Source organism: Struthio camelus, chromosome 2 (assembly GCF_040807025.1).
Source record: "Struthio camelus isolate bStrCam1 chromosome 2, bStrCam1.hap1, whole genome shotgun sequence".
In the NCBI taxonomy this organism is placed as follows: Eukaryota; Metazoa; Chordata; class Aves; order Struthioniformes; family Struthionidae; genus Struthio; species Struthio camelus.
The window spans coordinates 57,815,855-57,839,012 of record NC_090943.1 but is presented as its reverse complement, the minus strand read 5'-3'; the positions used below and the strand labels follow the sequence as shown (position 1 = coordinate 57,839,012).

Sequence of the window (23,158 nt, the reverse complement as noted above, 5' to 3'; positions counted from 1 at the left end):
CAAACATCTCTTGACTTGTCCAACTGACTTAACCAAAACTTCAGATCTATGTGCTGACAAACAACGAAAGATAATATTTTTTACTGTTAGGATAGAACATTCACTTCCCTTAGGCAGTGCTGCATTTTCTACTTATGCTGAACTATGCTTAAGCATTTTATCTCCACAGGTTGACTGTGATATTCTCAGGCATGAGTCTGCAGGATGCTGAGTGCTTTGTGGGAGGTGCTGAAAGATTTTAAATCCCATTGACGCCATTGGTACTTGATGGCTCTCAGCACTTTGTGGGGGAGGCGGGGGAAGAGGGGTGTCAGAATCAGAGGCTAACAAATTTTCCTGACCCAATGAAAACGTGTAATCATGGCAGATTGAATTCATACCTTAAGTCTAAACAAGAAAAAAAATATTTTTTTCTGCCAGAAATAAGTAACTTATTGCAAGTAAATCACATTGGTATACGACTTACTCTATGTGCAGTGAAAACAAGAACAGCTGTTCTTGGTTGCTCTGTTTGTAACAAATGTACCCTATTAGGTGTTATAATAGCAAAGTTTACAAGATCTGCCATCCTTTCCATTACACTCTGTTTTTCTTGGCATTTATAAAGTCTGTTATTAACAGTCATTTCAGTTTAAAAAATGCCACAAAACATCTCAGTTCAGGGGCAAAAAAACCAAAACCAAAACCATAAAGCAAAACCCCCCTAAATATTTTTTTCCTGAAAGTGGAAAAAAGCTTATCAGAGAAGGTTTCCTTTCACTAAATATACACAGTCTTCAAGTATAAGATAAGACAGCTTGTGCATTACATATTACAGGACAAATCCTGGCTACATTGATGGCAACGGTAATGTTTTCACTGATTTCAACAGGACTTCATTCCTCTGATACATGAGAATCTACTTCTGGTTCTCAATCTAAATGTACTGATAATAGCTGATACCTATTTGATCTCATTCCTTTGGTAGCTCTTTTTCCTCTTCAGCTCCTAATTGATCGCTCTTAGACAGGTCCTGGACTGAAGAAGCCAAGCTCTTTTTGTTCGGTCTTCTCCAATACGACAGACCTTAAATTTCTGTGATCCTTTTAGTAGTCTTTTGCCCCCTTTCAGTTTGAATCAATCTTTTTTTGAGCAAAGGCAACTGGAAATTTACAGTTAGTTCCAGATGAGGTCTCAACAATATCTTGTACAACAGCAGCCAAACATCTCCTTCTCTGTAGATATCCCTAGGCTTAAATAGCCAGGATTACATTTACATACCCCTCATAGTCCTTAGATGTTTGATAATAGATCAGAAATGAACGTTTTCTTGTACTATGTAATTTCCAAATGCAGTGTATTCAGGACAGTTATATCTACATGTTCTTGCACTGACATCAACTGTTAACTTTGATAGTCCTCTCTCATCCCAGTGTCAACCTCCCAGTCTATTTTTAGAGGACAGTCATATCTCTTCTCAGTAGAAATTCTGGCTATTAGTTTCTAAATGCACGACAATGATATGATACATGATTTTCATATCCATAATAATACTCTCCGCAATTAACTTTAATTGTATGTCCTTATGTCCATCCAGTTCTAGTATAATACCCTAAGATTTCTCCTTTATTGTCGGAGCTGACCTGCACTTTTTAAATTCTTGGCAGTGGTCCCATGGGTATGGACGTCGCACATTAACTGCTGCTCCACCTGAAATACGCAATAGCTCCACAGACAAAACCTGAATGATAGAAAGTATTGCCAGTTGCCTTTTAGCTTGGGTCATATTTTTAAGGTAAAAACGTAATTTGAGTGCAAACTCGGTGTTCAGATCTTAAGTTTTAAGAGAGGAAATGCAGCAGCTCTTAAGAGTTTTAGAAAGAAGCTCGGATTTTCTAAAATCCTCCGCCTGACTCTCATGTGCGTGTGAGGCCTTTCAATATTAACAAATTTGGTAAAGGTACAGAAAGAAAAGGACTGCTCCATGTCTTGCAAGAGGATCTAACTGAAATTGGAGCTGCGCTTAACCGAGGGCTGTTCAGGCAGATGCCAATAAGCAGCCGCTGCCCTGAAGAACGGACAGTCTAATACCAAAGGTGGCAACGCGCTGGGAGACGCGGGAGCTGGCTCCTGGCATCACCTACATCATCGTGGCGCTGAGGGTGCTGCTCAACTCTCGCTCACCAGGGACAATTCCGCTCTTTACCACCTCTGCCTTCTTCAGTCTTGCCAAAGGCGGGAGCTTTTGGGGGGAAGCCCAAGCTCTTGATATCGCGTGAACCTAGCTTAAAAAGGTGCTTTGCTCGCAGTTGAGGAGAGCAGTGGCGTCGGGAAATTCATGGTGTGGCCTGGAGCCCGCCCGGCCTCAGCCCTGCCGAGGCAGCGACCGAGTGGCACGGCCGTTAACCGTCGTTAACGGTCACTAACCGCCCCGCGCCGCGCCGCGCTCCCAAACCCCTGGGCAGGGGCAGGCACCTCTCCCGCACCAGCCTCACCACAGCCGCAGCTAGGCAAGACATCTCTTTCCCTCCCCCCCCCCCCCCCCCCAAAAAAAAAAAGAGGGAGGAGAACACGCCCCAGCCCTCCAAACTACATTTCCCAGAGTGCCGGCAGAGGCGCCGGCTTCCTGCCCCTCACGTGACAGCTCGCCGGGCCCGCCATGGCGGAAGCTGAGGAGAAGGTAGAGGCCGTGGGGGGGCTGTCCCGGGGGGCGAGGAGCCCCGGGGGCAGCGGGCCCTGGGGCCGGGGAGGCCTTTGGGAGCAGAGGGGTAACGGGACAGCGTGTGTGCAGGGCGATAAAGGGAGCCAGCGACGCCTCTGAGGCGTTGTAACGGCCCGGGGTGGGGTGGGGGGGGGGGCGTTGGGGGCTACGCCTGAAACTTTGCCGCGCCGGGGCGGAGGGGGATGGAGGAGGAGATGTTGGCGGCGGTGTGAGGCCGCTTCACTGCCGCCTCTGTGCGAGGGCAACCGCCTGGCGGCGGGGCCTGAGGCCTGGGGAGGCGGCGCGGCCGGTGCCGCCCGCCGCTTTCCGCGGGCGCGGAGGGCCCAACCGGTGCGCGGTTAAAATGCCGAGGTAGCTGTCCCGAGGGGTCAGTCTGGCGGGCTTTCCCCTGGAGCCGCCGGTGCGCGGTCGCGCCTTGAGGCCTGCGGGTTGGCTCCGCTGCAGTGTTGTAAGGAGTGGGACTGAATGTTGTTTTAATGTTGTACCTCGGTTTGTGCATACGTGTAGATGCACAGCGGAGACTTTAAAAGGAGGTGGGGGGGGGAGGCGGTGTTCCAAAGATCTCTGTGAAAGTATGGAAATAATTGGCTTTAAAGGCACACATTGTGTGACAGTAACGGGGGGGAAAATATTTAGCAGTTTTTGAAGTGTTCAGTCTCATTTCAGTCTCAGAAAACAGATTTTCTTTTCCCTTTAAGAATGATATCTTTCTCTGTCTTGCTCTTACCAAGCCATAGAACTGCTAAGGTGTTAGCATCATAAATTTTTTATAGGTTTGTTTGTTTATTTTTTTAAGATACCCCCTCCTATGGGACCCTTAGCAGCTAGGAGTCAGTTGTGATGGTAGGCTTTGAAATGCAACTGGTGTCTGTGTAGAGCAAGGATTAAGGAGCTAAGAGAAGAGAAGGCTTGGTCTGAAATGATTGGGAAACTCTTTTGGAGAGTGGTGCAGAAGATATGGGCAAATTAATTTCGACAGTGGAATTCTCTCCTGAGACAAAATTTGAACCGTTTGGGCTTTATTCTGTGTCCTTAGGACCCACGGTTCTCTAAAGTGATGGTCCTCATAGAACTCTCTTGCCTTAGACTAATTTCCTAAGAAAATAATAAAAGCTTGAAAAGAAGTGGCTTGCTGCTTTCAAATATTTCTTAATCTGTTTCATTACTGAATTTTTTTTTTTTTGACATAGTACTAGGCAGTATGACGTTTTTCTCTGTTGAACACCTAAATGTGGGAGAGTTCTTAAATTTTCTCAAGGAAATGGGTCTTAATTGGTATTTGGTAGATGCATCTGGTTTGCACCTTTCTTGCTGCCATGGGTTTTGTTCGGCAAGGCTGGTTTCTTTTGAGAAGGCTTGGTTGCCTGATTCAGCAAATTTTTAAATGTAGCAGCGTTCAAAAGAATTCTTAGAATAGGACCAACTCTGATGAAACTTCTTATCTTATTTAAAAAATATAAGAGATTAAAACAACCTGTGTTTTGCTCTCTTTGTGCTATGGTATAACAGTTATCTAATTCACTTGTTTATTTTGTATGTAGAATATGTCTTCCTCCACTGAAAGGAATCTATAGGTTGTGCATGGAGATAAATGATTGCATGATTTCTTTGAAATCCAGGTTTCATGATTTATTCCCCTCCCAGCAGATTATTGGCCTAAAAATATAGTTGATATTGTCTGTTTTTGTGGGGGGGGGGGGAGAAGGGAAAGCCCCATATCCATCATATTGGAAAGCTGGATTAAGAATTTATTGAGCAGTTATGTTGGATCTGCTAGCTGGGTGATTTTAACAGTCAGAGATGATTTTACATTTCTGTGGTTTTCTCATCTGTGTTCCCTTCTTCTATTCTTAGGCTTCTAGAGCAACAGCATTTGCCAGCTGACTGAAGTGTACAGTAACGCTACTGTTCATTTTCCCCCTAGAGTCTGACAGATCTACCAATCAATGGCAGTTATTCCTCATGATTTGGGAATCTGGTCACCTACTAATCCCTGATGAGGGGTTTGCTCTTCACAGTTATGAGACTACTAAGAAGTCAAAGTGGGGGATAATCACCTTGGTTCATGCATTTAAAGGAGGGGGGGGGAGGAATAACAAAATTCCAAGGCAGTCGTAACTGCAGTTTGCTACTGTAGTTTTGCCTACGGGAGTGGGACAAAAACCTTTTCATAGTAAATTGCTAGCATAGTGAGTTAGCAGTTACTTGTCTAACAGTCTAGCAGTTACCTTTCTAAACACCTTCAGCTAAATTCTTGTTCAAGGAACAAATACAGTTTATGCCTTTATTTCTGAAGCCGGGGCTCCCTTTGAACTTTTGCGTGTCATTTCTTTTAGTAAAGCATAAAGGCCTTGAAGCATTTAAAGTGTGCCTGTATGTATACGCGATTTATGAAATCTAGTGGCTGCAATTGCAGTGGCTAACAAATGTAGTAAGTAGGGATACCAGGGTATATGTTCTAGACAACAAGAAGTTCATATTTTTTGGTTCACAGAGATTTGGTTATTTGAGTCAACTTCTGGTGTGTCTTGATTTTGTAGGCCAATATTTCTCAAGTTGTTATTTGGAAGGGTGTCTTTGGAGCTTACTGCAGTCTTTGCTTTAAGTGACTCAGCTGAACGGGAAGATGGACTGGTGTAACAGCAAGAGGGTTGTTACTCCACTGTGTGTGTCAGTCTATCTTTGTGGTGTTACACAGTAACCTCACCTTGAAAATTCTTGTCCCTAGTTTTACCTACGCTTCTGTTTTGCCGAATAGCTGTAATAATTGGAAGCATGTGAAATAAAAATAAGTGATGTAGCTGCACTAGCAAGTATCAAGAGTACCAGCAGAAATGTCACTTGCAGTAGCAGCTTATTTTGTTTGGGAGTGCAGGCTAATGTTTTGTTTTTGCAAACAAATTCTTCTGTTGATAAAGAATAAACCTGCTCTAAGGTTCTTTGTTTATGTAACTTCAGACATAATCAAAAACCTTGCTAAGTTTAGGCAGAGCTCTTGGAAGAATGGGAATCATGTGGAAATAACAAAATGATAGATCCAATACCTTTGGTTTATAAAGGGCTGATTAGGCATCTGCAGGCTCTTCAGGAGTCAGAGGCAGTTCTCCTGTTAGAAATCTGGTGATGTTTTGCGTTGTACTTTGTGTGTTGTGATACCTTCACTGTTGATGTTACATCACCATGTTTTAGCTCTATCATCATTTGGTTCTTGTTGTTAAGTAGATTTTAAGATGCATAGAGATTCTATGTAATAAAATCCTCATGTCCTAAAAGGTGACCGCATCTTGTGAATGGAGACCATGAAACTGACTCGCAGCCAGTAATACTTGCAAAGTCAAACCTTAGCTTGAAGGGGTGCTAGGATTTCACTCCCTCTTCATCCTGCCTTGCCTCCCATATTTCTTCTTGCCATTCCGCAACTCGTGTCATGAATATAGGATGCATAGATAGCCCTTCTATGGGATGTATGTTTTAGAGGCAGGCCTGACCGCAGTAAATAAAGTGCGGGAAATGGATGACAGTAATTGTGGTAACACCTTTCCCTGAATTTCAAATAGAAAGTACAAATGCTGCCTTTCTTTTCCCTCATGTGTATCTCTAATCAGGTGTGAGAGTCACTGTAGGTGAACCTCTGGTAGTGCAAAGGAGACCCTTGCTTTCTGCCCTGAGGTCGTGATAAGTGCATGTTATAAACAGGGAAAATAAATAAGCTTGACAAACTAAAGATGACACTGGTCATCAGTGCCTTAAATTTTCTTCCCATTTCTCTTTATGCTGTTGGTAACTATCTCTTTTTTTTTTTGGCTTCTTTTGTGAAATTCTATACCTACTTAGCTTATTGTCCAGATATTACTTCATAAGATTTGAAACACCACCTTTTCTCATGATCATTCTTTGTTTATATCATGCGTTATTGTTAAAATGCTTACGTTCACTGTCAGCGTATTAGTTGTAACCTTTTATTGCTATTGATAACAATAAATACGTTAAGTAAATCTACATTTTGCTGACCTCTTTGAGAAGGCATTGCATCAGCAGATTTTACCAGTGGACAGTGGGAGATTAGCAGGAGTTGACTTAATTTTTTTTTATGGTACAGTAAGATTCATCATCTTGCCAGAGAGAGGTTTTAAAGGTACAGTTGCATCAAAGGCAAGAGAAAGGCGCTTTGTTTGCATTGATGTGGCATGGGAAGGAAAAAGTCATTAAACTTGCTTTCTTGATGGCTTTCTATGGAAAATGGTTTGATATTAGTTTATTTTAAGATAAGTATGTTGATAGCTGGATACCAAAGCTACTTTATAGATAACTTGAGAATGCTGTTCTGCCCTTGTGTGTCAAGGGGTGGGAAGTTGCTTTTTATGGAATTTATTAACGTTTCTGGGGGGAGGGAGAAACTTTCACTGGGACCTGACACTTTATCAGATGATGCCCTCTCTTTTAGAGGAACCAACAGTAGTATCACAGTCAACTGGTGCCACTGAGTGTCAGTGTGGCACTAGATTACAAGTATAAGCACAAATTGGCTATGAATGTAGAGGATAATCATTTCTGACATGTTCAAAATAACTCTGAACCTCTGAGCTGCTTCCGCTTTGTCTTCTGTCCCATAATAATGGTCAAAAAGGTAATTAAAAGGGGGACTATTGCTCAGTTGTTTAGGTTATATATGTACTTACTTAATTTTTCCTTTGTTCTTCTTTGTATTGTTTTCAGGAAACCAGGTCTAATGAAGAATCAACAGATGAATCTGAGGTAAGCCTCCTTAAGATACTTCATACCTGAATTAGTTTCAGTACCTAGTCCTTTGTCAGTATGGAGAGAAAAATATTACTCTCATTAGTTTGTTCTGGTGGGTGCTTATTTAGAAGTTGTTCTTGTACTATAGTAGTGAATGTTACGCTGGGGTTAAATGATATAAAGGAGCTGTGGTTTGCTATTAAAAAGCTACTTTATATTTTAAAAAAAACCACCCTATTTTAGTATAGTGAGTTGTATTGGGAGAAAAATTCAACAGCATGTACTTCTGTTTTGATCAAATGAAAATTTAATTGACATTGTAATTATATATGCAGTAATACTATATTCAAGTAATTCTAGTGTTATGATATCTTTACAGTCAATAGCTAATCTTGTTCTGTTGAGTCTCTGTTCTTGAGATGGCATTCTGCCAAAAATTTGCTTGTGTTCTTGAGAGATTTGCCCACCTTGCTGTAGGTGGCTGGAAGCAGTGGGGGTAAGGAGATAAAGGAAGCAGCAGAGTATTCAAGAATTTACCCCTGAACAGCAGTGCACTAGCTAGTGTACAGTGCACTGGCTCCAAACCTACCTTGAAGGGACCATAAGAGATCTTGTGCCGACTAGACTTTAGTGTGGTCTACAGTGACTACAGGAAGAAGGAGAGGGGTAATTGGGCGGCTGCAGTTGTTCCTACCAGAAAGGACAGCAAATTGAGTGGGGTGTTACCTTGACAAAACATAACAGTTTTTACCCATTAGGTATCTAAATGAAAGTGATTCTTCATTTTTGGAAACTTTAATGGACTTGCTGGTGGGAAGATTTGCTTCACCTAGAGCCAAATATTCACATTTGGGATCTGGGTTCAAGCACTGAGCATGCAGAAGTCCTGTTTTTCAGGATGGTGAGTCCTGCAGAGGCTGTGGTGGCTTTTAAAAGAATCTTTTGGAAAGGATGGTAGCTATGTTTCTTGTGGGACAGCTCCCCCCAGCACCACCTTTCTTGGGGGCTGTTGCTTCTCTATACTGGTACACTAGGGCATTCCTGGTGAGAAGCAGAGATTTCTCTGGCAGAGGGTCCCTTCATCTTGCTGTGTGGACCAGCTGCTTTGACCAGACTTTTTTGCCCAGCATGAGATGGTTTCATTTTAGAATTGCGTTGCCCCGCAACTGGGAGTGATGCGGCTGGGACTCTATGATGTGAAGTAGGCAGTGAGCGTGGCAAGTACTCAGCAGTATATAGAATAGTAATCTCTCAAGAGTTGACATTCACAAAACAGTGAGTACAGCCATTTACCTGTCAAATTTCTTGTTCTTTAAAGCCTATTGCAAGAGGGAGCTTCTTTTAATAGTTTTTTAATAGCTTCTCAACATTTCAGCCCACTCCATATGCATGTTGACAGTGGAATTGGTCATAGATGCGTTGCAAGGGTTTTTCTGTTTATTTGTTTTGCTTTGGTGGTAGTTTTTGGTTTGTTTTTAGCCTTTAGAGAAATAAGGAATTGTGCAGTTTTGGTGAAATTGAAGGTTATAAAATTTCAGCAAGCCTCTTGTTTATGCTAATGTCTGTTTTTGATACTAATTTCATGTATGAAGAGATGTGAAAAGAAAGTGTTAATACTGAAAGTGTAGATGTCAGATCTAAAGAACAGTCTAGTAAGAACACTTTCCATGAGTTTTCTTTGAATAGTCCAGTCGGTAGTTTCTTGACGTTGTACAACTGACTGGACAAAAGACACTGGAACTATGCTTCAAAGTGTTTAAAGGAAGTAGTGAAGCATTTCCACAATTTTAGTGTTTACATCACTCACTTAACTATTTCTAGTAATCATTCAGATACAGTTAAAAAACAAAAATAGCTGTAAAAACACGAAGCCAGTGTTGTCAGTGATTGCTTGTATTACTTGAAGTATAGGCAGGGATAAGATTGAACTGGAGGCTTCACTCTGGCTTCTAGTGATATAAAATTGTATGATTTCTTTTGAGTGGTTCACGGTTTGGGTAAATAGGCATGGATTTTATGGTTACAGTACTGGAATCCTGGACTCTCATCCTTGCACTCTGTGTCCTGGTTTATTTATCAATAGAATATATTTATGACAGATTTTGTAGACCTTGGTCTTCACAGTCACAACAAAGTTGTTTGCATATATAATTGGTCGTGCACTGAAGATTGTCAAAATTCTTTCCATAACATTGAAAATGATTACTATTGTTTTCAGAGGAAATATGACGCAGATGTCCAATTTATGCTATCGAATGTTTCTGTATTATGGAGGAAGATAACTTATAAGTTCATATTTTTGAATAGTTAATGCTTTTGTGGGAAATGGATATGTAAACACAATTATTGAATGTTGTTCTGTGTTTTCTATGCTGCTGTCCCTAAAGGAATTGAACACTGATTCTTTTTGATGCAGCAACTCCTCTAATTTTGTTCCTTTATTAGCTCTTAACAAATAACATGCTAATCCTAACTTGGTACCTGCTTGATTTGTTTTGAATGACATGTTTTTTAACAAATGCTGGGATGCTCATTTGCACAGACTTGATGGAAGAGCTTCATAATAGGTCTCAGATGTGAGATTCTGCAAAAATGATATTCTTAAATGTACATCAGCTGAGAGCCCTTCATTGCAAGTTTGCTTCCTACTCTTAGTTCCCAGGAAATTGAGTTCCTAAGGCTGCTTAGATGTGTTTAATACTTTCCATCTGTTTAAATCCAAATGTGTAAAATCAGAGGTATTAATTAGCAGTTGTAGTGCATATGTTCATATCGTAAGCAGACCTTTCAATGTAGAGGTAGCGGTAGTTATTTGTATCAGAGTTTGTGCAAATGTAACAGATCTTTCATAGTAACGTTAGTACAATTTAAATTTTTCGTTCATATCCTTATATATGATATGTGATGTTATAAACTTTTTCATATAAACAGACTACTATTTATTCTACCATGATATGATAAGAAAGCAGCATATCTAAAGCTGTATTTTAATTCTCAAGAGAAAAACTTGCTTGTTTTGCTAAGTATTTCTACTGCAGTCTGGAAATGCAATCGTTTTCTTTGTTTATCTTCTATTTTTCATTTTGTTTTTAAATGCGTTTATGAAGTATATTTGTTTTACTTCTCCCTACCCTGTCTAATCGTCAAACCTGCTGCATTTGAGGCTGAGCATGAACAGGTTTGTTTAGTTGGAAAGTCCTAGTACAATGTGGTTTCATTGGCTTATTTAATTTTATTTTACAGCACCTGAAGCTGCATGTTTGGACTGTCACATTTGATGAGACCTTAAAGATAGACAACAAAGTAATCTAACTTTTGGCTGTTCATAAGCTGTGGAGAAAAAAAGTCTGAATAAACTATGTATAGCCTGAATCCGAATTTCTATTTTCAAATTATTTTTCTTTCTTGCGATGTGTCTATTTTTGTAAAATCTTACTTTTTACAGTTGAACTGTTTTCTGTCAGGCAGATACTTCTTAGATCTTGCTAGCTAATTAGCAAAAGATTATACTAATAAATGTATAAGTAAATAGTTGAGCTTTTTTCACTACCAGTGCAACATGATGTTAAAATGAGACATACAGGATTTTTCTTGACCTGAAGTTGTTGTTGCTGCTGCTCAGATTGTACTTTGTCTTTGGAAGCTTTATTTTTAATGAGAGAATGCTGTTATACTACATAATGGGCTGTTTTGGAGTGATTTAAACAAGTTTTTATTTTAATTTAAAGCGAGTGATCTTTTTGGATTTAAAACGGGATAGCGATAGTACAGAAGCACACACAACACCATGTATTGTGGAAGCCACTCATGAATCACTTGCATCCTCTGAAGACAGGAGCTGCTTTTGTACCTATTAATTCAAAAGAAAGCTTATTAAAAAGCCCACTTGAGCCTCCCTGAAGTTTATCTCTCTGAACCTCCATACTGTTCTGCATTGTGTTGCTAGAGTGTGTTGATATACTAAGCCGGTGTATTGTAGCTGTATAATACAAGAAGAGTCACGATTCATTTTGAGACATTGTTATGAAATCGTGCGAGGTCGGGTGAATGTTATTTTTGTCTTTGCTGGATATAAAACACACAAAACATTCCCATTCAGACATAATTTGTACTGATAAGAGCATATATTTATATTGCATCCTGGAAAATTGCTCGTCTGCATAAATTAGTGAAAGGTATTTCAGGTAACTTACACATTATAGATGAAACCATGCCTCCGGGACCCAGGATCTTCAGAGTCTGTCTCAGTCTTCGTGTACAGGTTAATCGTGCTCTGCCTCTTTCCAATCGCCCCCACCCCATTACAAAATGGAGCAGTAGTTTCCTACCTCTGAGGAGTAGTGAGAGGATATGAAGCCCCATTTATAAGTGCGAGGTATTGATAAGATGAAATTTACAGAAGTAGCTGACAACAGAACCTTCCTACTTGATGAGGGAATCAAAGCTCTGTAGTGCAATGTGGTTATTTGTTAATATTTTCTGCTTCTTTCTAATTTGCTGCTGGGGCTGTGAACGGATTGTCTCTGGTCCAGTACTTAGTTCCATAACATGGAGGACCTTTTCAAGAGCAAGTCTCAGCGGAATCACCACATTAGTGTTAGGTCCTATAAAATGATTTTATAATTATGGAAGTAGTTCACTGACTTTTTTTTTTATGTGCTGCACTGCAGTACTTTTTCATATTAGCCTATTAAAAAACAAGAGGCAGATGTGTGCAGATTTATTTTTTGTCTAAAGTTTTTAAAATAATCGTTTGTTTTATCAGAATTAAAATGGCTCTTTAATATATGCATTACTGTTTTGTGTAAGGTACTTTCAATTTTTTTTTTTTTTCTGGTTGTATCTCTGTTGTAGTGTGTCTCATTGTGTCTTTCCATTCTAGCACTTCTCTTGGTCTTAATTTTTCTAACCTTTTTTCTGATCTTTGATCACTGGTACCGCGTGAAAGGGATGTGTTTGTTCATTTAGTTTTTTCTTTACTTATTTAAGCACTGTGCTAATAGATTCTAGGAGAATTTGTAGAGAGGAAAGTACTGTAGAAATTCCTTGTCAATTCGAGTCCTTCCTCGAGTGACTTGTGTTAGTCTAGAAACGTCCCTCACTTGGACATACTCGTTTCAGTGATATCGAGGAGAGAGTGCTTTAAGGTTTTGAAAACTGATCTGAGCATGAGCACAGTTAGGAAATACATAAACCTTAAAAAAGAAGCAACTAAAAAGCCTTGATGTTTTCCTTTTCAGTGCACTCCAGATCTTAATTTTGTGGGTTAGGTCTATATTAGGTCAAAGCAATTAAATCATTTCAAGTAAATAAAGCATCTGGTAGAAAAGGCTCCTTGTCATAGTTTGTTTCCATCAAAATGTACTCTTAATATGGAGTGTTGAGCAGTGGGCTGGAAGAGGTGAGTGGTTTTGTGGCTGGTAGCTTTTGAAGGGGCATCATCATTGCAACGGGGGGGGAAGAAGAAAAAGAATTAAAAGTAGATTTGGCTACTCTACCTCAGAGTCGAACTTTCTACTTTTTTGTCTCCTGTCTGACCTTTGACAAGTCATTTCATTTCACTGTACCTCTGTTCTATACTACTGAGTATCTCTACGCTAGGTTGCCATTTTTCTCTTCCAAGCATTTTAAAAACATAAAAAGGGGGAAAAATGCTCAGGAAGTGTCTTCTGTTTCACATACCTGAGCAGTCTGAAGAGAAATTGCTTCCCCCTGCATGGCTTTTAAGTGAAACTGGCCTTTTGAATGGGGAGGATGGAAGGAGAAGATGTATAAATTCCAAATAGAAAGTTTTCTTCCTTATTAATGAGAAAACGTATCATGCAAATTTATCAATTTGAGTCAGTAGGAAGAGCATTGTAAATTATTTATTTACATTTAAATGGAATCTTTTCATACATTAATTTGAAAAACAAGTTTGCAGTGACTAGTAACTAACATTACAATATACATCATTAGAGGATTGACTTGCAGGAGAAATGGATTATTGCTGTATTCTTTTAATATCTGCTGTTTTTGAGTGGAAATTAGATACTTCATTTAATGAGCTATTAATATTAACTAGAAGTGCCCGTTCTATAGGTATGTTGTGGAATATATAAAATGTAAAAGTACTGCTGTGCATGTTACATGAATTAAATGCAATTGCAAGGCTAGTATGTTAACGGAGTATGCAGATGTGGCCTTTCCAAAGCACTAAATCCATTGATCTGGGCAGAATAACACCCTGGAGTAGGGGAAAGGAAAGTAGCGGGGCAATTGAGTTATTTTCCATCTAGCTCTTCCACTGTGGTGAGTGGATGAAAGTAACTTTAAAAACTAATGTTCCCAAAACTGCACTGTAGGGTATTAATACGCAGTACATCACAAGGTGGCAACCAGACTGCTCGAGTAGTGTTTGTAGAGGAAACAAATGTTTGCTGAAGTTCCTTACTCAGCAAAAGGAAAATACAAGTAGAAATGTATACTTTCATTGGGATTTGAACTGTCTTTGGGTTTTTCTCTGTTAGAATTGAATTTGGACACAGAAGATAAAAACAGTCTATCCTTTGCTGCCCTGGTATGGTGCAATTGATGTGACTGAACTGACTGTGTGCTGTTGAATACTGAAGTGGATTTAAATGTTCTTAGGGGTTCTTTGCCATGCACAAAACTGCTAGTGAGACAGAGCAAATTGAAGGCAGTTGAAGTGAAATCAAGTCATACTGTATGGACTTTTTTTTTTTTTGAAATGTGCCATTTATGATGATTGCTCATGAACAGTATGCCATCTCTGCATTATTGCTGCTTCACAACTTGACTGATCTCCAGCTCCTTCAAACTTGTAGCAGTGAATCTTCAGTTGGTGTTCTGCAAATATAGTGTGACTTCCTTTATACCATAACGATTTTGAGAAGAAATAGTGCTCTCTGCTTTGCCTTTCATCTGTGTTATTTCATACTCTGAATGCAGCCTATTTTAATAACAGATTCACAGGCAGCCATATCATCATAATTCCTTGCTCCTGGTGTATATCTGCATTTTCCCGAAAGCAGTGAAGGGATTAAATAAATCCCCGCAGAAAATGCGTAGGGAGAACAGAAAAGTGCTGTGCAAAATTTTAACATCCTAATCCACGTTGGCCAATTTTACAGCCAGGTATTGGGAAGGTTTTGGTGATTTGCCTCGTAAAGAATCATAAAGGAACTGAATGGGAGTTTATTCACCTCATTTCCTTCACGGAAATGATAATACTGTTATTTCTGCCATAGGACTAGAGGACAAGATTTTTGGCAGCATAAATCACAAATGTGACTTCATGGTTTAGAAGTTTCTATCTTCATGCTTTTTGTTGTCTTGTATAGCAATAGTCATAGAAAAAGTAATTCTTTTACAAGTTGGAAACTTAAAAGAGTTTTTAGTATTTATTTCAAATAATCGTAATATTTATTCCAAATTATTTGAATTCTCACATTTTTATAATGTCAGAATATGGCAGTCTGTGCTCTTCTGCACTGGCCTGCAAGTGTTCCGCAAAACTGGAGTAAATAACCGGATCTCTTCCAGAGAGGACAATGTGTACCCCTTATCTTCCTCAGCAATTTGTATCTTGTGTTGCTTGGGTAGTAACATCAACATTGGGATGAGTAATATTATAATACAGCTCTCTGTGGGAAGTTGACTTTCCAAATTTTGGCTAAACAGGCTAATAAACAAGACCTTGGATGCTGATAGCTTTTATTCAATATTGATCTACTTGCTTTTGAACCAGTAACTTGAAGATGAAAGGCTGTTTCCTATTCTGATTTACTAAACTAAAAAGTTCTCTGCTACCTTAAAATTTTATTGTGGGAACGCTTATCAATGTGAAAGCTATAGAGAAAAGGGGGCAGGTTACGTTCCCTTGATCAGTTTTAATCTCTAGAGGGTCCAGTATAGCACGCAATATTTAAATTTAGCACAGTAAACATAATCCACAATTTGCAACAATATTTTCCAGTTCGCGCTCTACTGGACTTTTTCCAGTTCGTGCAAACTGGACTTTTGAACCTTAAAGGCCTTAGTCTGAGCTTTTCTTAGCATCCTTCCAGTGTTAGAGATTTGATTGCATTGAGAGAAATTGAGTCATGATCCTAGTTCTAAAAATAGCATAGGTCATCATCCCTTCATCACTGAGATGGGAACAGAAGTCTGGGACTCGTATTCTAGGGGTGGAGAAGCAGTAATGATGAAGCTGCGCTTGGCAATAGTTATGTATTCTTCTACTATAATTCTCCTCATTTGCTCTGTGTCATGTGTTCTTTCAGCAGAAATGGTTATATCTGCCAAAACAGCGGAGGACAGAAGATTTTCTTTTGGTTTGCTTTTGGACTTGTTTTTCTTTTCTTTTAAAGAAGTTAGGGTAAGACCTAGAAATGAGTATCAGGTAAGGTGTGGTGTTTGCATCATTTTAAAATGCAAATATCTGTTTAAGAAGCAATTATGGCCCGATCTATTTGAAGATCTTTAATACATGACTCTGAGTTACATTTTTAGGAATAAGTGTACTTCAAAACTGTGCTTTGTTTCTGTGTTTCTCGATTTATGCAAGGTAATGATGTGCTATTGTTTTTATGATAATGAAATATAAATTTTCACAGATCTTTGAATTTCTAGCCCTTATTTATCAAAAATAACACTTTTTTTTCAGAACTACTGGGACCTAAATGCTGTTTTTGAGGAGAATGTTTGAGTTTGGCCAGGGGCTTTTCTGAATCCTATGTCAGATTGGGTGGCAATATGTTGTCTTGTGCAGGGCTTTCCTGGAAAACTATAATGATAGAGACAACCATTGAAAAAGTCAGATGTTGTAATGGAAAAATTTTGACTTCTAAAACTTTCATAAAGCAAATCTCCCTCATTTCCCCCCCCCCCCCCCCCCCAATATTTCTGACAAGAACAAGCCATCACCTTGAGGTATAGTGAGTTTTCCAAATGAGGAAGAAAACTTTGCTGGTATGCACGCTTAGTGCAGCATATGTTAATATTGGGTAAGGTTACTGAGAGTTACTGTAAAGAAACAAAAGCATATTTATTTTGGGACCAAGACAAGTGGACAAATGCCCAAATATATTGTTGGATCCCTTCTTATATCAATTACGTTATATTTTGATTCCGATATACAGGTTGATTCCAAAATACAGCTGAAAATCTGATGCCAGCAGGCATAAAGCGAGAGTAAGATATCAAGAATGAGTGTTTTGTGACTACTAAATGCAAATCTGCAATGGGGAAGAGGGGGAGAAGGCTCACTTACCCCGTCATAATTATAACCAAGGTTTTATCACGCTTAAAATTTTGAAGTAGGGAAAGCCATTTAGTAGATTAAGATTTGGAGGGTGTTTTTTTCCCCTGTTGTTTTATTGAACAACCTTTTGTGAGTATCTCAAAAAATAATACAAATGAGACTTTCAGCGATGTGACCAAACTCAGTAGTTTAAAACATGATCTAAAGTGGAAGTTGAAGAAATTGCCTAACTATATTGCGAGGTTATGATGTTGCTTCATTAAATCTATCAACATACGATATCAATTTGTTACAGCTTGCCCATTTAATAATTTCTAAAACTACTTTATGAATATTTATCCTCCTGCATTCGTGCGTCACTACTGTGTAATGTTTTCACTTGTAGCGGACGTTTCCTTAATTTTGTAATTCAGTGGCCGTATTCCCATGTATTGTGAATGGGAAGTGTATTCACTTGCATATGTGATCCCTGACTTACTAAAATAAAATTGCTTTTGCATCCTATGCATTTGAAGTATGTGTGCTCTGATAAGGCATGGAAAGATGACAGGAAATTCTGTACAGTAATTGTCTGTGTTTCCAAATAGCCTTGCTCTGTGGTCTTTTTTCTCTGTATTCTCCCTACATATTTGTCAGGTGGGTTGGGTGTGCTGTGGGAACGGGAAGCTGCACACTGCTTTTCCTTAGAGACAAAGTTGTTATGTTTGCTGAGCTGTTCCTGCTGAGTTTTGGTATTTTGCAAACAAGTGTTTCATGTCTTATGCCAGATTGTAAGCAGTTGTTTAAAAACTCTGTTTATAAAAAACAGGAAAGCTGCTCTGCCAGGAGTGTTGCCTGGCCAGAAGGGAGCTCACCACTGGGGATGTGGTGGCTGTGCTGCTTTGGAAACTCTTTGAAGGGTAAGAAAACGGGAGTTGCTAGGGGGCACCCTGGAAGGTGCTGAAGTTGGGATAAGGAGTCCTGGCTGGGAGGATTTGAAGTGTTTGAGGGGAGGGAGTAGGTTATCTGCAAAGGCCAATCTGAGGTTGGTCAGGTAGACAAGGAGAGCAAGTTTAGAAGGGGAAGTCAGGGGAGGGCTAGGTTGTATTTCCTCTTGTTCATGAGGGTTCAGGACTCTGCTCTCATAAAGTGGTAGTAGATGGGGAGCCAGCACCCTTAAACTGCTAGCTTTGAATAGCTGGAACATAGAAGGGACTGATAGGTGACTGTAAGCCAGGCCACCCTCTTCAACCTCAGTCTCTGAGGCCACAAGTCCAGGGAAATAACGGCAGTGTTTTAAGTTGGCTCTTAAGTGTGATAGAGTTAAGAGAAGAAAACCTTGTGATAACCCAGTTTTCCCAACAAAGTCTGCAATACAGAAGCATACGTGGGGGGGAGGGGGTAGGAGCCAGCATGCTTTTCTGTATTCCCTGCTGGCACACCTATCTTTCTCCACATTCAGCAAAGTGGAAAAGTAGTTGCATGGCCATCTGTTACTCCTCTGTGAAAGCTGCACATCTCTAGGCTGAGCAAGTCATAGAAACCTTCTGTCACATATTTTTGTTTGGTTGGGTTTTTTTTGCCTAGCTTGGCACACTTTCACCCCCAGATTGGGGTGGGAATAATTAATATTTCTAAGAGTATGAAAGGGAGTTGCTTACCCTGTCTCTAAAAGCTGTAAGATGGAAGTGGGTGACTGAATTGATGCAGATTCTACTCTGTGTGTTTCCTTCCACTTTATCTCCTGGTGTGTACCATTTTCCAAGCTACGCAGCATCGTGACAAGCAGAATCATTTATTTCATTTTCCATTGGCATTGCAAAACCGAGAAGAGACCAGCCACAGGCCCTGTCACGCAGAGTTGCAGTGAATGGTCGTTGTACCTGCAGCTTTGTACTTCAGACCAGGTTGAAAAGCCAGCTTATCGTCTTAGGTGAAAAAGGGTGCCTAACTGAGAAAGTAGTTTGCAGTTTATCAGTCCTAATTACTGACTTTAGGTACAAAAATGCATAAAATATGTGTTTTAGCATGCAGTTATTAGAAAAAGGCGATCTTTTGTATGGAAAAACAGTAAAGCAGCAATTCAGACATGATACACAAACATTCCTGGAGTGCTAATGGGAATATGGAGACTTGTGTCTGGTAATCTCTTCATGTACAGTTTATCTGGGTCACACTTAGCCTAAACGTGACCTGGGTAGAGAGAACTAGAGATGATTGTTTAATGGAACAGTGAACCTCCTGTTTTGAGATACTTGGATGAGTATTTTCTCTGGGGGAAAAAAAAAAAATCTGGGGGGGTGGAGATTAGCAAACCTGAAGTCTGGTATGTTTGTAAGTCAGCGCTTCGGTGTGTCTTGATTCTGTGTGATGGCAGGTAGTCAGGTCCTAAAAAGGTCTAGGACTCCTCCTGGAGAGGACAAAGGCTGACAAAAATCATATAATTTCTTTACTGGCCTAAAGGAGGCTTTAATACCAATGTTATAAAATTTCCAGGTGAGCTAGTGAGGCAAAGGTTAAAATAAAAGTTGCAGCCATATCTCCTGTCTTGTTGGACTATGTTTGCCTCCTCATGTACATCTTGCAACAATCACCCTTGCATTTGTAAAGTGCTTGCTAGATGCTTTTGTCCAAACTTCCTGAGCTTTGCACAGTCTCCCTGGTGCAGTCCTGACCTCCCAGGCAGATTTGTGATAGAAAGGACTTGCGTGCGGTCTGGGGTGGAGGCATGTGTTGTAAATGCTCCGTGACAATGCATCTTTCATAGCTGTGTGGTTAGAAATGCCCAGTTCTGCTTTTCAGAGGGATGTCAACTGTTAAGATAAGGACTTGTTTCCATGTCCTCTGCACCCCCCCCCCCCCCCCAAAAAAAAACACCCTCAAAAGATAAAACTGAAACAACCAAGCCAAATCCCTGTTTAATGCATTGTTTCTACAGAAATGAGCAGTCAGAGACCCTTATGCTTTGGATCAAATCAACAGGTTTGTGCAAGAGGCTTGATTTGGCTGTAAGGTAGTAGATTGTCTTGGTAACTGAGTTCTGCTAGGTATTTTGCTGCACTTAGTGCTTCTGTATGTATGGAAGAGAGTTGAGTAATTCTCTGTGGAGAGTGCGTTCTAAGTCCAGAAATCTTACTATCTCCTTTTATTTTTGTTGCGTTTTTGTAATAAGTGAAGCTACCTTTAGCCTAAGCATGGAGGATGTGTTTATTCATTTGTGAATAACTGAAGGTGCTGTGTGAGCCGTTATTTTAAGCCAAAAATAAATGGAGTTGACTACTTTGGTTCTACTATTCTATTTTCAGAGTTCTTAAACTAATAATTCTGGAAGTGTAACGGTTTCATTTTTTTCTTCTGTGCGATAGTGATAACTGCTTTAAAACATCCCAACTTCTCCAGAGGGTCTCCATGGGTCTCCACAGATGTTACTTCAATTTAAGTGTCAGGAAGTAATTACCAAATAGCCTCTTTAGCAAGGATGTTGCCTGCTCTTCAGCAGTATTCATTTTGTTTTTATTGCAATTCTAGAATATCTCTTAGGCATTAACTAGTCAGATACACAGTCAGCAGCAGAGCACTTTAAATGACCTCTAAATTAGCAGGAAATGAGCCAACTCAATATTTTTCTTACAATTTCTGAAATCTGGAGGAATTTGAAAGGAAGTGTGAAAGTAAAAAAAAAAAGAAAATAAGGTGTCTGTTTTGGGGTTTTTTGTCTTCCTTCAAGGCATGGCTTTTTAAGAAGAAATGTGTTGCCAAGGGCCCTGCTGCAGTAGGATGCAAGTGTAACTCCTTTCAAGTCACTTTAGTTGTTAGACCTTGGGTATCTTTCCGCCTGAGTTTAAATGCTTTGCAGGGTCAAAACTGAAAACCGTAAGCAGTGCTGGAACGATCACCAATAGTAACAGGAATTCTGGCTGATGTGGATGGAAGATGGTGCAGCGAAAAGGGCACTTGTCTTATAATGTGTGCACTGCTTATTTCCATGAAGGCTTCGAAAAACTTAGAGGACAGATTGTGTGTGGGGGGATGACACTTTACTGTCGATGTCCGTAGCATAATTGGAGTATCTGCAATCCGTAAGAGTATGTAGTTCATGTGACAGGCTATCCTGTGGGCAGATCCTCTGCTGCAGGCACAAACACGCGCTCATGGAATGACTTGAGGAATTGCCCACAGGTTCGTTCCGGAAATTTTCACTGAGGACCGATTTCGGATTTTTTTCTTTTTCCCCCTACTAGGGAGAAGATCCCTCCCCTCCTGCCAGCCCTACAGGGTGTTTCCCCTGAAACTCAAAAGATAAAACTGAAACAAATCCCTGTTTAAGACATGGGTCCTATGGAAAGGAGCAGCTGGAGATGGCTGTGCTTTGGATCAAATCAACAGGATACCACTGTGGTTGTTCCTATAGGCAGAGCTAGGAAAGACAGAGGGAGAACAGCAGAAGAAAGTTGTGCACTTGGATTTAGAAAGGCAGAGGAGCTTCCCTGGTGGTTAAATTAGCCTTTCGAGAGCTTATTGGCACATCTGTAGCTGTCCTCACTTTCTTAGTTCAGCCCTTGAGGAAGGGTCGGCAGTGAGTTTCATATTTAGGTACTAGGCATGGGAAGAGGAATTTGATTTATTTGAGGAATTCAGCCCTTAATAGGAAAGGGTTCAGTTTGGTTTTAATAGCTAATTATAATAGGTCTTTCAATTGGAAATGTTCTTTCAATAGGAAATGCTCATGGATACCTGCAGAAAGGTCTTTACAGCATATTTTGAGCATTTTTTACTGTTGGCCTCAGCAGTAAAAAGCAAATAGAAAAATAAATATATAAAAAGTTTTAAATTAGCATTCCTGTGGTTGAAAAAATGTTGTTATTTATTTTAAAAGAAACAAAAGTGGCTTTCCCACTTCTCAGCTGTGCAGATCTCTTTCCCTTTCAGGATTTAAACCTGCCATTTGTGGAGCGCTTTAAAAATTTTGTATGTAGTGTGGGGTTTTATGCATGTTTATTTTTCCTTTCAATACATTTGACAAGAATTTCAAAACTCGGCAGTGTAGGGTTTTTTTTTTTTAAGGCAGAAAATATGGAAGACGTGTTAAGCAGTGGTACAAGAAGCAGTGCTATGAAATTATTTTCAAAGGTTTAGAATCCTCTAGGATGGTTTAAAGGACTTCTCTTTAATTAGAAGTGCCATACACTTAGTACAAATCCATGTTAGTTGAGAAATTGATTTTTTTTCCTCCTCTTTTTTTATTTTTTTGAAAGGAAAGCTATGAGTTTTCTTGTATGGGGTAAATGTCACTCTGTTTATATCTTAGCTTTGCTGCAAGTCAGGACTTGTACTATTCCTCTAGGTTGTCATAGAAACGCAGCTAACTGTCATCTCAACTCAGGCTGCTGATGGTTTTATTTGTAGGTTTGCCGGATTATTAAAATTTAACAAAAATTATTGATTTGCTTTTTATTAACGCTGGCTTGTGTTTACTTTAGAAATTCAAACTGCCGTAAAAGCTTTTCCTGATAGAAAAATACTTTAAGATGATTAAACTTTGATATTCAGAATAAGAGAACATCAAATGCATTTAATATATGAGCTAGAGTCTGTAGCAATAGAGAAGTGTTACATTTTCACAAATCACCCTTTTCTTTGTTTACAGCAGAGCCCCCACCATCCTCTTCCAGTTCACCTTTTAGCTTGACTTTTACTTAATATAAGATACCTGTCAAGAAAGTCTGAAATGGGTACATCATTTTGCCTAATATTTGAAGTTTTCATTTTATTTACTTTTTCTTGAAGCCTGGCAGAATGCTTCAGTGCACTGACTCTTGAAAGAGTGTATTTTTTTGTATGTGCATGTGCAGGAAAAATTACTTAGTTTTCACTCGTAAGATGGGCAAAACTTATTTTCAGTAACTTTATCTAATGGTCCATGGATGACTGCTTTTATGCAAAATACCCAAGAGACTAGAATTAACTTTTCACGTGGGTTGCACATTTGATGTCCAGACTTCAGCAACATGTGGGATCTTAGAAAAGCTAGGTGACTGGAGTTCAATTTTTTCTGTTATGGATTTATTCAAAGATTACCCATGCATTTCAAGTGTAGTCTTTGTAAGAGATGTATGAAATGCAGTAATGTATTAATTGCTGTAAAATGAGCATATACATCCTTACTCCCTCCTTCCATCATGTGTACTTTTTTTTTTCCTTGCCTCTCCCTCAACCCTGTAGTCATTTATTAAGGATGTGTAGGCACAAGTAATTTGGTTGATTTATATACAGCCCTGTAATTTGACATTGTCATTCTGTCTAGTAACAACTTTGTTCAGTGTTAGATTTACTGAATAAAATTGTTTCTTGGTGGACATTTTGACACCTCACTTAAGACAACTACGTCATGGATTGCTGACATCCCTATATTAATCTCATTTGTATTCCGTTACAAAACTTTCAAATAACATTTTTAAAAGATCCTCTCTTTA

At 39.5% G+C, this 23,158-nt stretch overlaps 1 protein-coding gene across 3 annotated transcripts in view; it reads left to right on the top strand.

The window, feature by feature from the left end:
• The first annotated feature begins 2,589 nt into the window (after positions 1-2,589).
• VPS41 (VPS41 subunit of HOPS complex) overlaps positions 2,590-23,158 on the top strand; it is a 111,996-nt gene continuing 91,427 nt past the window's right edge. For 2 of the 3 annotated variants that reach the window (XM_068935936.1, XM_068935935.1), the window contains exons 1-2: positions 2,590-2,659; positions 7,418-7,456. In XM_068935936.1, the coding sequence (XP_068792037.1) occupies positions 2,639-2,659; positions 7,418-7,456 (60 nt within the window). In that variant the 5' untranslated portion in view covers positions 2,590-2,638. Of the gene's footprint in view, positions 2,660-7,301; positions 7,329-7,417; positions 7,457-23,158 lie in introns of those variants that run through there. The other variant, XM_009679432.2, reaches the window with a different exon arrangement.